Raw genomic sequence first — 16343 nt, forward strand, 5'->3', positions numbered from 1 at the left:
CTGAAAAAGCACCCCACCTAGGCTCACTTCCCTGCCCCGTTCCCATAACCTGCACATCTTTGGACAGTGGGAAGAAACAAGAGCATCCAGAGAAAACCCACGCAGACACGGGGAGAACGTAAACACTCCACAGACAGTTGCCGAGGTCGGAATCAAACCCTGGTCCCTGGCGCCAAGAGACAACAGTTCTAACCACTGTGACCCCTTGCCGCCCAAACTGATATGTATAGTTTAAATAGAATAATGCTGTTGGGGATGGAAGGGAAACATGAATAAGTATTTTGGGAGGGATTTGTGATGGGCAGGGTTTAGAAAACTCCAAGCATATCATGGAGTTCACCTGACCCACAATTTTTAATAGATTTTGGTTATGGGGAGCGCACAAGGGTCCACTCTCCAGGTGTTCTGCAACAGAGACCTTAAGTATTTTTATAACAAAACAATGTTTATTCTATGAACCCAGTTAACATTTTATAAACACACAGTAAACATCTCATCAACCACCAACACATGTAACCCCACAGATACAATACTCTATAGGTAACCTTGAATACCTTTCCTAGCAACATCCATAAGTTAAACCCTTTTTTTTTTAACAAAGACAGCTGGTTTAAATTATCTGCAGAAACAGGTATTACTTTGAAATCATCAATGAGCTGAAGACATTCTTTAGCTTGTAGAGAGAAAGATCATTTTACACATCTGCTTGCTTTGAATACAGCTCTCCAACTCGGAAAACAAAACCAAAAACAGAGCCACAAAGCAGCTTTTCAGCTCCAAACAAAATTAAAGCCAGACAGCCCAGCTCCACACACATTCTGACATCACTGCTGCTATTTGATAAACACCCATTTCTTAAAGGTACATCCACCTGATAGATTCCACACAACTAAACATTCCACACAAAAGTGTGGTCTCAGTCTGCAATTAATTGCCAAATGGGCACAGAATATATTCATGCCTGCCATTCACCAGTGCTTGAAACAAAGATCGTATGTCAAACAAATGGGAGCAAATAAGTCAAGCAGCAACACAAACCAAACTATCCAATAGCAAACGTTTTGCTTCAGCCTCTTCACATTGACAGGAACTGCATGCAAACAAATAGCTTTGGAAGTCCGATGCTGCTGACCAGATTCCACCCAAGTATCCTCCTAATCATTTGACAATCCATCCAAACTTAAAATAGGTATAAATGGACAAAGCAGTGCAAACATATGCAATCCAATGTCTGCAGCACCAAAATCCAGAACAAACAATTTTTCATGATATTAAAGCTTAGGGAATCAGTTATATTGGAGGCAATTTGGAGCTTGCTTTTCAAAGAGGTATCCAACTATCTCACGCATCAGTTCGTTTTTTACAGCCCTGCAACTTTTTGAAGGTTTCATCCAATTTCCTTTTAAAAACACTGAAGCTGTTTTCCACCAACCTTTCAGGTATCGTATTCGTTGTTCACATCCGATGAACAAATGAACATTGCTGGCATGGCCAGTATTTAGTGCTCACCCTCTTGAACCACTGCAATCCTTGTAGTGGTGTTGATATAACGTCAGTATTTTTTAGGAAGATCATCCAGGATCTACCCCCAGTTAATTTTCTGGCTAGTACATTGATGATGGGGAATTCAGCAATGCTAATGTTGGTGAATGTCAAGGGGGAATGGTTAGATTCTCTTGTCTGAGATAGTCATTGTCTGGTACTTCAGTGATACGCATTTAAGTAATTGGCATGCCAGACATCAGTCCAAGCCATGTTTTTTTCATATAAATTTAGCAGTACCCAATTTTTTTTTCCAATTAAGGGGCAATTTAGTGTGGCTAATCCACCTACCCTGCACATCTTTGGGTTGTGGGGGTGAGTCACACGCAGGCACGGGGAAAATATGGAAACTTCACACGGACAGTGACCCAGGACCGGGATCGAACCTTGGTCCTCAGTGTCGTCAGGTAGCAGTGCTAACCACTACACCACCCCTAGCATAACATTGTTCAGATATTGTGGGCATGGATTGCTTCAGTATCTAAGGAGCTACGAATGTGACTGAAGACTTGTGGATTGTCAGCGAACATTCCCACTTATCATCATAGAATTTACAGTGCAGAAGGAGGCCATTCGGCCCATCGAGTCTGCACCGGCTCTTGGAAAGAGCACCCTACCCAAGGTCAACACTTCCACCCTATCCCCATAACCCAGGAACCCCACCCAACACGAAGGGCAATTTTGGACACTAAGGGCAATTTATCATGGCCAATCCACCTAACCTGCTCATCTTTGGACTGTGGGAGGAAACCGGAGCACCCGGAGGAAACCCACGCACACACGGGGAGGATGTGCAGACTCCGCACAGATAGTGACCTAAGCCGGAATCGAACCTGGGACCCTGGAGCTGTGAAGCAATTGTGCTATCCACAATGCTACCGTGCTGCCCACTTCTGATGGAGCAAAGTTCATTGATAAAGCAACTTAAGCTTTTGAGTCTATGACACTACCCGAAGAAACCCTTGCTGCAAAGTCGTGAGGCCGAGATGACTCGCCTCCAACAACCACAGCTAGTTTTGTTTTGGCAGGCATGACTCCAGTCAGTGATGCTTCTCCAACACCCCCACCAAGTATCATGGACTTCAATTTTGCTAGAGCTCCTTAGTAATGTATACAGACAAATGCTGCCTTGATACCAAGGTCAGTGAATCTCCCCTCACTTTTGGAATTCAGCTAGTTTGTCCTGGTTTGGACCAAGGCTGTAGCGAGGTCAGGCACCGGATGGCCCAGGTAGAACATAAATGGACTATCAGTGGGCAGTAATGTCATTGTAGCACTAATGTAAGCCTACTTGTGACACCAATAAAGATTATTATAAGCCTAGACTGGCAGATATAATCTTCAGGACTCAAACAGATCGGTCAATAGTAGCTACCAAGCCACTTTATGTGATGGATATCGAAACCCTCGACCTCCCCCCACCACCCACCCAAAGCATATTATGTTCTTGCTACCCCTCAGTGCCTCTTCTGAATGGTGTCCAACATGGAGGATCACTGATTTATCTGTTGAAGAAGGGTGCAAGTGCTAATCAGGAGACATTTCCTTGCCTAGTTTGACCTGATGCCACGTATGCTGGCCTAGGTTTTGGACTTAATTTTAGGATTTAGCACGCTTGCTTACTTGGTCATCTTGCACTAATGATTCTGCTGTACTGATTAGTATGGTTGTAAATATACTATGCTGATTGTAAAAACATGGTAAGGAACACATTTTAAACCAAGGCATGGTGTTAAATTTAAAGCAACGTGTGCAATTAGCTAGATTCAATTCAATTAACACTTACAATATTATTGATTATCAATTCCCAAAAACATTGGCTTGGCTAAAATGGGGTTACAACACCGGAGGGTATTAAAAAAAGGATTATGAGAAACTATCTTTGTAGCACCAAATGAAGAAAAATTGGTTTAGGTCTTCGGGAACAGTGAGAGTTTCCGTCAGCATGGAGATTGTGTTTACAGTACTAGACCTGGACAGTCAAATGTTATCCTGCCTGAATGGGTATCAAGGAAGGTGTAGTGCTGTTTGGAGGCAACTGAGAGGTACCCTGTTGATGCAAAGAATTGAGGTTGTTGCCTGCTTCTTTTGGATTGATCATCCATTTGAAAGAGTGATGTCTGCAGACATGGGTTGATAAGTGTACTTTACCTTTATTTTCCCTTCTTAGTTAATTGATCGGTCAAATAGTCGCTTGGCAGTATAGAACTGAGCATTGCTGAAAAGAGACATAGAACATAGAATTTACAGTGCAGAAAGAGACCATTCAGCCCATCGAGTCTGCACTGGCCCTTGGAAAGAGCACCTCACTTAAGCCCCACACCTCCATTCTATCCCCATAACCCTACCGAACATTTTTGGACCCCAAGGGTAATTTAGCATGGCCAATCCACCTAACCTGCACATCGTTGGACTGTGGGAGGAAACCAGAGCACCCAGAGGAAACCCACGCAGCCACAGGGAGAACGTACAAACTCCGCACAGATAGTGACCCAAGCCAGGAATCAAACCTGGGACCCTGGCACTGTGAAGCAACCATGCTAACCACTGTGCTAACAAACTGTTGAAGTTTTTCATCTTGCCCTGGCCAGGACAGATTTGTAAGAATACCAAACCTCAAAGGGCACAACAATTCGTATTGCATTAGAAGAGGGTGCTGATTGGTTAGCAAAGGACTCTTATTGGTAGAGGTGCTGCTATGGAGAATGCACCAACGAATAGTTAACTGCCAAGCCTTTGTTTAAATTAGGTCGGATTGGTCAAGACAGGAATTAACTAGGGGACTGTTCTTTGTTCAGCAATACTAAGTTTTAGTTCATTGATTAGTAAGTCTTGATTGATGATGGGATTTTGTTTTATTCTGCTTCTAATCAATAAACTTTGATTTTATTTGCCAGTTTAGTCTTTACCTAATAGTTATATCTTTGCTGAAATCTGTTTGAAGGGGTAATTTGGGTTCCAGTGATTAGGCATGCAATTATATCAAATCCCTTCTTTAAAAGTTTAAAGTCATTATACTTTATGAAGTCCAGAATCAAATTGAGGAGTCCGAGTCACAGTTTTCCTTCCTGAATGTATACCAATGTGTCACCACCTATGGTTGATAAAAATTACAATGGTAAGATAAGAACAAATGATAATCCTGCTGTGCCTGGACTATGGTTACAAATGTAATTGGAGGATAATGAAATTTGAGTGTCGAGGGCATGCCCAATTTATTGGGCTGAGATACGGTCAGACAGACATTAGAACGAAAAGGCCAAGGAGACTTGAGCATGTTGTAGCTATACCAATAACTAACTCCCAAAATTTAGGCCATATTTATATGTAACTGATTTATGCACAGATACATACATAATGCAGAGTAAACTGCAGACTGTAGCCATGTAAAATGGCTGCGTTCCGATTAATCTGGCCAAAACCCAGTTTAAAATGGCTAACCCGAAAGACTGCTGGGAAAAGCAGCCAAGACACAAGCAGGCAGCTGCAGACAGGTTCGCATATTCAGCTCTGGGAACGTAGCCCAGATCGATACTCAGGGCTATCAACAGCCCTTCAACCCAGGTATCCGCAGTTTCATTCAGGACTGTTTACACCTAATCAACTCAGACATCCACAGTTAAATCGGCTATCCCCGGGAACAATTGCAACATATTAGCAATTGAATACCGGGCCAGACCCGTCGGCGCCTGCAGTGGCCGAAACAAAGACAGGTGAGCGACCAACCCCCGATCGAGGAATCATCTCGCCATTGGACACATCGACCCCAGAGATTGGGGACAGAATCCAATCACTTGGGACTCAGGGTCAAGGGCCGCCCCGGGAGGCGGGAAGCCCCTGGGCCCTATAAAAGTAAAGGTCCAAGTTCAGATCTCTCTCTCTCTCATCTTCGCCTGCTCGAGACCTTCAGAAGACCAGCCACCGGTAGCAGTAAGTGTGAATCCAACGATCGCTATCCGGTAGAGACACCTAGCCACCGACCTGTAGCAGCCTTTTGAATCCCGCGGGCCAGATTTGATTGGACAAGCCATTCGTTTCCCTGACCTGGTGGGCTCTTCCTAAGTTAAGTATTGGCCAGTAGTGATAGGTTTGTTATATAGAAAGTAGTATTATGGTATTAATATTGCTTGTTGTATATAATAAATGACCGTTGTTTTAATCCTTACTAAGCGGTGTGCTGTGTTATTAATCATAACCTAAAAACTTGAACCACGTGGCGGTATCATAAAGATACCTGGCGACTCATGAGCAAAGGTGACCGAAACAGAGCAAATAGAATAAAGCTAGAAAGAGCAACAAGACCAAGGTCCGTAACAAGGTGTTGCCCAGTAAACAGATGATGGCCATAGTTCTCAATATTGCACTGGACAAGTTTATAATTTGGTGAGTGTCAAACTTTTTTTAAAAGAATCTCAATTAAAATTGAAGTAGTCGTTTTGCTAAATATTGTGCATTATATAAAAGCAAAATACTCCAAGTTCTGGAAATCTAAAATAAAACCAGCAAATGTTGAGCAGGATAAGCAACATTTTGATTTTGGAGAGAGAAGATGGTGGGGTGGCACAGTGGTTAGCACTGCTGCGTTACAGCTCCAGGGGCCTGGGTTCATATCCGGTCCAGGGTGACCGTCTGTGAGAAGTTTGCACTTTCTCCCAGTGTCTGCGTGGGTTTCCTCTGGAAGCTCCGGTTTCCTCCCACAGTCCAAAGATTTGCAGGTTAGGTGGATTGGCCATGCTAAATTGTCCCTTAGTGTTAAAAAGATTAGGTGGGGTTACTGGGATAGGGTGGAGGCCTGGGCTTAATTAGGGTGCTCTTTCCAGAGACCAGTGCAGACTCAATGGGCCGAACGGCCTCCTTCTGCACTGTAAATTCTATGATTCTAAGAGTTAATGTTACAGCTTGATGACCTTTCAGACCTGAAGCAAAGTTGTTTCTCTCTCCAGAGATGCCCCCAATCCTGCTGAGCATTTTCAATACATATATAACCTAAACTTTAAATTAATGGCCTTCAGTGTTTAAGTGATAAACTTACTGTAATACCCTGAGCTCAAAAAAGAGATCAGCAGTGAGAGGATTGCCTTAGCCAAAACATTAACACTAAATTCTATCGAAGTATGGGCAAAGAGTTAAACTTGAGGGGAGTTTTTTTTCCCCCTTTTATCTTTCATGGGATGTGGGTGCCGCTGGTAAGAATGGCAGATTTCCTTCCCTAAAAAGGCATTAGTGAACCAGATAGGTTTTTATGACAATTAATGGTTTCATGGTTTCCATTACGGAGGCTAATTAAAATTCCACCAACTGCCATGGTGGAATTTGAACTCATGTACCAGGGCATTAGCCTGGGCTCCTGGATTACTAGTCCAGTGGCAATACAGGGGTACGGTGGGGTTATAGTAAAGAGTGAATTGCCCTTGACAACAAGACAGCACTTTATTAAGTGTGGCATCAAAGAGCCTTGGCAAAATTGGAGTGAAATGAGAATCGGGAGGAAATTCTACACGTTGGAGTTAAACCTAGCACACAAGGATGATGGTTGAGAGTTTTGTTAGCCAATCACCTTAGTCCCAGGACTTTATCAGCGGCCGTCCTTTCATTACAAGGTCAGATGTAGGGATATTTGCTGGTGATTGAACAATGTTCCGTACAATTAACAACAACTCTGATACTAAACTAATCCATGCCAACATGCAGCAAGATTGAGGCAACTTTCAGGCTTGGACTAATAAATGGCAAGTAACAGACACGCCACACATATGCCAGGCAATGACAATCTCCAACAAGAGCAATAGCATTCAACATTAACATCCTTGCCGAATTTCCCACCATCACATTCCAGGGGTTACTGTTGACCAAAAAATGAACTTCACTGAAATTCTCTTCCCAACATCATTTTAGGTGTAACTATACACGACTGCAGCAGCTCACCACCACCATCTCAAGGGCAATTAAGGATGGTCAACAAATGCTGGCTTTCCAGTGATGCCCATATCTCACGAAAGATTAAAGTAAATGTTTTTTTAAGTTAGCAGTTAACCCGAAATCATGATTATGTCATGGTGAACTCGAGCTACAGTTTCTGGTTACACTGAAGTTGGCCTGAAAGACCCAGGGATGTCAGTAGAATGGCTTAATATCACTGGAGTGGCATCACATCCATTTGCAGATAAGAATCTCTGGTCTCATATTGAATGCAGCTTGGATTAAATGATGTGTTGAATCCACGCCACTTGTAATAACTAATGTACAGTAAAACAGTTAAATATAATTACTAAAAATTAAATATAACTGAAAATTATTTCCAGCCCACCAAATAATAATCATCTTTAGAATAAGCAGATCCTTTAGAAACTATTAAAATAAGTAACTTACCATATGCAGTCATCGTGCCAACATATGGCCCATCAGCAACATTTTGGTTTTCTTCTGCTAATGCTTTGATGTAGCGTTTACTAAGGTCCAGAATCTGCTCTCGAAGTATAGTACTGCTTTCATGTTGGGTCCGTTGTTGGATGGTAAAGTGCAGAAGCATCATTCCCCATATGAATCCGAATGTTACCAGAAAAAATCCTAGTTTTTGTGAGGATAGCTTCCACACATGAAAGGACGCCATTGTTTTCAGCAGTGACGATATTTTTCAGTAGAGTGTTCATAAATCAAGTACATGATTTTATTGGTTATGTGCCCAGATAAACCTGTTCATATTTGTGAAGTTCTTTTAGGAAAATCATCTTCAGTCAGGCAAGCCAGATACATCAATACTGTTCATACCCACACTAGGGCAAAGAGAAGAAAAAATTGTTTTAGAAAATATCAGATAAAATACTATCTATTTTGGAAGTAGGAACATTGAAACAAATATCTTCCTTAACTGAATCCAATTTATGTTATAAAAGGAGCAAGCATTAGTTAAAAGATAAACAGTTACTGTAACAGAACATAAGGCAACATTAGGCTGCTATAAAATTAAAGTAACTTCAGCAACAGTTTGATAATGAAACAATTGTCTAATTTCCCTCAGGAAAGATCAGAAAATGGCTTCTCTTAATAAGTCAGCATGACATTTACCAAAAATAATTTCCCAACTGTCAATGTTATTTCAATATCTAAATGCAGCTAAATCCTGGGATATACCAAAGTGCTGCATATTTTTCATTACCCAAAATGCATGATCGACTTTCACATTGTTTTGAGAGTCTCTGCAACGTTGATTTATTTGAAAACTTGGCAAGCAAGCAAAATAACTATGCACAAATTACTATTCTCCTTGAATATAATGTTCATTACTTGATGGGTGACAGGGAATCACTGAAAGAATCATGTTCTCTGCTGCAAAATTCTGATCATGAATTAACAAGTTACTCATTTCTTTGTTAATCGCTGGTCTTCACAGATTTGGCAATTTGGCACATTGAGATTCGCTTGTGACCTGTGTTCCTCACTTTGGCTCAAGGAGTAACAAATTACACACTTTCAGCAACAATTAAAACTACAGAGGTGATTTTATCCTCATCTCTCCAGTGGAAGATTTATTAAAGTGAATAAGCTATCTGTTTTACACCTTGCCAATTTTAATTTTAGTAAACCGGCCATACAATCCAATACTTGTTGTACGGCTTAAGTAGAATTACCCACTTAGTTCACTTGATAACATCATTCCCCAAAATTAGAATGTATAAAAGTGTCTATATGTGAAGTTTACTCTTCATCCAAATGCTTACTTTGCTGCACTGTGCACATATTGATAAATTCATATTATTGGATAATTCAATTTTTTCAAAGCAACCAGGAGCAGAAAATAGCCTCTCATTTGGAATTATTGGATTCTCCACAGTAATTTGTCTCACTTTCTTAGTATTGAGACACAATTGTAAGTGCTCAGGTTCAAGTTCAATATAAAGCTTGATGAAGAATCACTCTTGTTCAAGATGTTACCAAAGATTTTCAGTAGATCCTATTCAATCTTATCAATCAATCATGAAATATATTAAACCTATTTATTGACTACAGCTCCGCCTTCAACACCATAATCCCAGCCAAGCTCATATCAAAGCTCCAAAACCTAGGACTTGGCTCCCCACTCTGCAACTGGATCCTCGATTTTCTGACCAACAGACCACAATCTGTAAGAATGAACAACAACACCTCCTCCACAATAGTCCTCAACACCGGCGCCCCGCAAGGCTGCGTACTTAGCCCCCTACTCTACTCCCTGTACGCACATGACTGCGTGGCAAAACTTGGTTCCAACTCCATCTACAAGTTTGCTGATGATACGACCATAGTGGGCCGGATCTCGAATAACGACGAGTCCGAATACACGAGGGAATAGAGAACCTAGAGGAGTGGTATAGCGACAACAATCTCTCCCGCAATGCCAGCAAAACTAAAGAGCTGGTAATTGACTCCAGGAAGCAAAGTACTGTACACACCCCTGTCAGCATCAACGGGGCCAAGGTGGAGATGGTTAGCAGTTTCAAATTCCTAGGGGTGCACATCTCCAAAAATCTGTCCTGGTCCACCCACGTCGACGCTACCACCAAGAAAGCACAACAGCGCCTATACTTCCTCAGGAAACTAAGGAAGTTCGGCATGTCCACATTGACTCTTACCAACTTTTACAGATGCATCATAGAAAGCATCCTATCAGGCTGCATCACAGCCTGGTATGGCAACTACTCGGCCCAGGACCGCAAGAAACTTCAGAGAGTCGTGAACACCACCCAGTCCATCACACGAACCTGCCTCCCATCCACTGACTCCATCTACACCTCCCGCTGCCTGGGGAAAGCGGGCAGTATAATCAAAGATCCCTCCCACCCGGCTTACTCACTCTTCCAACTTCTTCCATCGGGCAGGAGATACAGAAGTCTGAGAACATGTACGAACAGACTCAAAATCAGCTTCTTCCCCACTGTCACCAGACTCCTAAATGACCCTCTTATGGACTGATTTCATCAACACTACACCCTGTATGCTTCATCCGATGCCAGTGCTTATGGAGTTACATTGTATATGTTGTGTTGCCCTATTATGTATTTTCTTTTATTCCCTTTTCTTCTCATGTACTTAATGATCTGTTGAGCTGCTCACAGAAAAATACTTTTCACTGTACCTCGGTACACGTGACAATAAACAAATCCAATCCAATCCAATCCAAACTAGGCTGAACAGTTAGGACACCAATAAAAACATAAGAAATAGGAGTAGGCTACATGACCCCATGAGCCTGCTTCCCCCATTCAATATGATCATGGTTGATTATTGGTCTCAACTCCATTTTCCTGTCTGCTCCCCATATGCCAGGAATCTGAGAGGTAAAAATCTGCCTATCTCAATCTTAAATATATTAAACGATGGAATATGCACAACCGTCTGGACTGGAGAATTCCAAAGATTCACAACCTTCTCAGTGAAGATATTTCTCCACATCTCAGTCCAAAGTGATTAACTACTGTGACCCAGTGCATTGCCAATCCCCCAGGGAGCAGAGTCAACCTCAGTGGCAACCGCATCTGGGACTGCTTTAGCACAGGGCTAAATAGCTAGCCTTTAAAGCAGACCAAGGTAGGCCAGAAGCGCGGGTTCAATTCCCATACCAGCCTCCCCGAACAGGCGCCGGAATGTGGCGACTAGGAGCTTTTCACAGTAACTTCATTTGAAGCCTACTTGTGACAATAAGCGATTTTAATTTCATTTCATAAAGCCCCAATAAAATTAAATTGCCTCATTCTTCTGAACTCGAGGGTAGAGGCCCAATTTACTCAGCCTCCCATTATAAGGCAATGCTCTCAACAAAGAAATGTACAGCACAGGAACAGGCCCTTCGGCCCTCCAAGCCCGTGCCGACCATGATGCCCTACTAAACTACAACCTTCTACACTTCCTGGGTCCATATCCCTCTATTCCCATCCTATTCGTGTATTTGTCAAGATTCTCCTTAAATGTCACTATCGTCCCTGCTTCCACTACCTCCTCCGGTAGCGGGTTCCAGGCACCCACTACCCTCTGCGTAAAATACTTGCCTCGTACATCTACTCTAAACCTTGCCCCTCGCACCTTAAACCTATGCCCCCTAGTAATTGACCCCTCGTCCCTGGGGAAAAGCCTCTGACTATCCACTCTGTCTATGCCCCTCATAATTTTGTAGACCTCTATCAGGTCGCCCCTCAACCTCCTTCGTTGCAGTGAGAACAAACCGGGTTTATTCAACCGCTCCTCATAGCTAATGCCCTCCATACCAGGCAACATTCTGGTAAATCTCTTCTGCGCCCTCTCTAAAGCCTCCACATCCTTCTGGTAGTGTGGCGACCAGAATTGAACACTATACTCCAAGTGTGGCCTAACTAAGGTTCTATACAGCTGCAACATGACTTGCCAATTCTTATACTCAATGCCCCGGCCAATGAAGGCAAGCATGCCGTATGCCTTCTTGACCACCTTCTCCACCTGTGTTGCCCTTTTCAGTGACCTGTGGACCTGTACACCTAGATCTTTCTGACTTTCAATACTCTTGAGGGTTCTACCATTCACTGTATATTCCCTACCTGCAATAGACCTTCCAAAATGCATTACCTCACATCTGTTTGGATTAAACTCCATCTGCCATCTCTCTGCCCAAGTCTCCAAACAACCTAAATCCTGCTGTATCCTCTGACAGTCCTCATCGCTATCCGCAATTCCACTAACCTCTGTGTCGTCTGCAAACTTACTAATCAGACCAGTTACATTTTCCTCCAAATCATTTATATATACTACAAACAGCAAAGGTCCCAGCGGAACACCACTGGTCACAGCCCTCCAATTAGAAAAGCATCCTTCCATTGCTACTCTCTGTCTTCTATGACCTAGCCAGTTCTGTATCCACCTTGCCAGCTCACCCCTGATCCCGTGTGTCTTCACCTTTTGTACTAGTCTACCATGAGGGACCTTGTCAAAGGCCTTACTGAAGTCCATATAGACAACATCCACTGCCCTACCTGCATCAATCATCTTTGTGACCTCCTCGAAAAACTCTATCAAGTTAGTGAGACACGACCTCCCCTTCACAAAACCATGCTGCCTCTCACTAATACGTCCATTTGCTTCCAAATGGGAGTAGATCCTGTCTCGAAGAATTCTCTCCCATATTTTCCCTACCACTGAAGTAAGGCTCACCGGCCTGTAGTTCTCTGGATTATCCTTGCTACCCTTCTTAAACAGAGGAACAACATTGGCTATTCTCCAGTCCTCCAGGATATCACCTGAAGACAGTGAGGATCCAAAGATTTCTGTCAAGGCCTCAGCAATTTCCTCTCCAGCCTCCTTCAGTATTCTGGGGTAGATCCCATCAGGCCCTGGGGACTTATCTACCTTAATACTTTTTAAGACGCCCAACACCTCGTCTTTTTGGATCTCAATGTGACCCAGGCTATCTACACACCCTTCTCCAGACTCAACATCTACCAATTCCTCCTCTTTGGTGAATACTGATGCAAAGTATTCATTTAGTACCTCGCCCATTTCCTCTGGCTCAACACATAGATTCCCTTGCCTATCCTTCAGTGGGCCAACCCTTTCCCTGGCTACCCTCTTGCTTTTTATGTACATGTAAAAAGCCTTGGGATTTTCCTTAACCCTATTTGCCAATGACTTTTCGTGACCCCCTTCTAGCCCTCCTGACTCCTTGCTTAAGTTCCTTCCTACTTTCCTTATATTCCACACAGGCTTTGTGTGTTCCCAGCCTTTTAGCCCTGACAAATGCCTCCTTTTTCTTTTGACGAGGCCTACAATATCTCTTGTTCTCCAAGGTTCCTGAAATTTGGCATATTTATCCTTCTTTCTCACAGGAACATGCCGGTCCTGAATTCCTTTCAACTGACACTTGAAAGCCTCCCACATGTCAGATGTTGATTTGCCCTCAAACATCCACCCCCAATCTAGGTTCTTCAATTCCCGCCTAATATTGTTATAATTAGCCTTCCCCCAATTTAGCACATTCACCCTAGGACCACTCTTATCCTTGTCCACCAGCACTTTAAAACTTACTGAATTGTGGCCACTGTTCCCGAAATGCTCCCCTACTGAAACTTCTACCACCTGGCCAGGCTCATTCCCCAATACCAGGTCCAGTACTGCCCCTTCTCTAGTTGGACTGTCTACATATTGTTTTAAGAAGCTCTCCTGGATGCTCCTTACAAACTCTGCCCCGTCTAAGACCCTGGCACTAAGTGAGTCCCAGTCAATATTGGGGAAGTTGAAGTCTCCCATCACCACAACCCTGTTGTTTTTACTCTTTTCCAAAATCTGTCTACCTATCTGCTCTTCTATCTCCCGCTGGCTGTTGGGAGGCCTATAGTAAACCCCCAACATTGTGACTGCACCCTTCTTATTCCGGATCTCTACCCATATAGCCTCACTGTCCTCTGAGGTGTCGTCCCGTAGTACAGCTGTGATATCCTCCCTAACCAGTAGCGCACCCCTCCGCCACCCTTTTTACATCACCCTCTATCCCGCCTGAAACATCTAAATCCTGGAACGTTTAGCTGCCAATCCTGCCCTTCCCTCAACCAGGTCTCTGTAATGGCAACAACATCATAGTTCCAAGTACTAATCCAAGCTCTAAGTTAATCTGCCTTACCCGTAATACTTCTTGCATTAAAACATATGCACTTCAGGCCACCAGACCCGCTGTGTTCAGCAACTTCTCCCTGTCTGCTCTGCCTCAGAGCCACACTGTCCCTATTCCCTAGTTCTCCCTCAATGCTCTCACCTTCTGACCTATTGCTCCCGTGCCCACCCCCCTGCCATACTAGTTTAAACCCTCCCGTGTGACACTAGCAAACCTCGCGGCCAGGATATTTATGCCTCTCCAGGTTAGATGCAACCCGTCCTTCTGATATAGGTCACACCTGCCCCGGAAGAGCTCCCAGTGATCCAGATAATGGAAACCCTCCCTCCTACACCAGCTGTTTAGCCACGTGTTTAGCTGCTCTATCTTCCTATTTCTAGCCTCACTGGCACGTGGCTCAGGGAGTAATCCCGAGATTACAGCCCGAGAGGTACTGTCTTTTAACTTTCTGCCTAGCTCCCTGGACTCCTGCTGCAGGACCTCATGCCCCTTCCTGCCTATGTCGTTAGTACCAATATGTACAACGACCTCTGGCTGTTTGCCCTCCCCCTTCAGGATGCCCTCTACCCGTTCAGAGACATCCTGGACCCTGGCACCAGGGAGGCAACGTACCATCCTGGAGTCTCTTTCACGTCCACAAAAGCACCTATCTGTGCCCCTGACTATAGAGTCCCCTATTACTATTGCTCTTCTGCGCTTTGACCCTCCCTTCTGAACATCAGAGCCAGCCGTGGTGCCACTGCTCTGGCTGCTGCAGTTTTCCCCTGATAGGCTATCCCCCCCGACAGTATCCAAAGGGGTATACCTGTTCGAGAAGGGGACAACCACAGGGGATTCCTGCACTGACTGCCTGCCCTTTCTGGTGGTCACCCATTTCTCTGCCTGCACCTTGGGTGTGACCACATTTATATAACTGCTATCTATGACGCTTTCCGCCACCTGCATGCTCCTAAGTGCATCCAATTGCTGCTCCAACCAAACCATGCGGTCTGTGAGGAGCTCCAGTTGGGTGCACTTTCTGCAGATGAAGCCATCCCGGACGCTGGAAGCCTCCCGGACCTGCCACATCTCAGAGTCAGAGCACTGCATCCCTCTAACTGACATTGCGTCAATTAATTAGTAAATTAAAGTTAAAAGTTAAAAAAAAAATTTAAGTTACTGTTAACTATCTGTTTCCTAGCACTAGATTTCTACTATAAATGTGAAAGCTAAATATAGTACTCTCTGATCTCTGGCTTAGATAATAAGTAATTATGTTTAATTCGTTACCAATGCTTAATTTTTTTAATTTAGTGTAGATTCCCACCCAGCCACTCAGGTCACAGCTTTTCTGTGATGTCACTTCAGTTCACCCCCCCCCCCCCCCAGACACACACAATTTGAAAAGATAATAAAAGTAAAAATGAGTAAAAATCACTTACTTACCTTCCGAGGGTCTTAGATGTTCTCCCCCTGCTGATTAAAAGTTACAGGCCAGAAGAAAGAGAGAAAACAGTAGGGAAAAAGCACCTTCTCCCACTCTTCACCGAATTACCTCACTGCACCAAATTACCAAGTTTCAAATTCTCACTCTGTCGGTGTCTCACTCACTCAGGTTGTGTCTCTTTGACCTGCGCAACGCTTGCTAAGTGCGCTTTCTGTCTGTCTTTTATACAGACTTTAGGATGACTCACACTACTTAAACTTCAAAGAGAAGAATACAATGTGTACCTTTGTGCCACTAAACAGGCCTCAGGTGACTGCCAGATAACTGCCTCTCAGCAATTAGTGTGGGGGCAGCTTCAGCCAATCAGACACTAATCTACACTGCACTTTTAACTGAAAAACAACAGAATTAGATTCATCACTTACCTTGCCTGGTTACCTCACTGCACCAAATTACCAAGTTTCAAATTCTCACTCTGTCTGTGTCTCACTCACTCAGGCTGTGTCTCTTTGACCTGCGCAACGCTTACCTGACCTGCGCAACGCTCATTCCAGGAATTAATCTAGTAAACGTTCACTGAACGGACTCCAATGCAAATATATTCTTCCTTAAATATGAAGACCAAAATTTCACACACTACTCCAGGTGTGGTCTCAACTAATGCCCAGAACAATTGCACATCCTTATTCTTGTACTCCAATCCTTTTGCAATAAAGGCCAATACGTCATAAGCCTTCCTAAATGCTTGCTGCACCCACATGCCTTTGT

At 43.6% G+C, this 16343-nt stretch overlaps 1 protein-coding gene across 3 annotated transcripts in view; it reads right to left on the bottom strand.

The window, feature by feature from the left end:
* The window catches only part of mgat5 (alpha-1,6-mannosylglycoprotein 6-beta-N-acetylglucosaminyltransferase), a 241215-nt gene that overhangs the window by 199722 nt on the left and 25150 nt on the right, over positions 1–16343 (bottom strand). For all 3 annotated transcript variants that reach the window (XM_072472736.1, XM_072472725.1, XM_072472747.1), the window contains exon 2: positions 7912–8315. In XM_072472736.1, the coding sequence (XP_072328837.1) occupies positions 7912–8152 (241 nt within the window). In that variant the 5' untranslated portion in view covers positions 8153–8315. The remainder of the gene's footprint in view (positions 1–7911; positions 8316–16343) is intronic.

This window comes from Scyliorhinus torazame, chromosome 2 (assembly GCF_047496885.1).
Source record: "Scyliorhinus torazame isolate Kashiwa2021f chromosome 2, sScyTor2.1, whole genome shotgun sequence".
Classification (NCBI taxonomy): domain Eukaryota; kingdom Metazoa; phylum Chordata; class Chondrichthyes; order Carcharhiniformes; family Scyliorhinidae; genus Scyliorhinus; species Scyliorhinus torazame.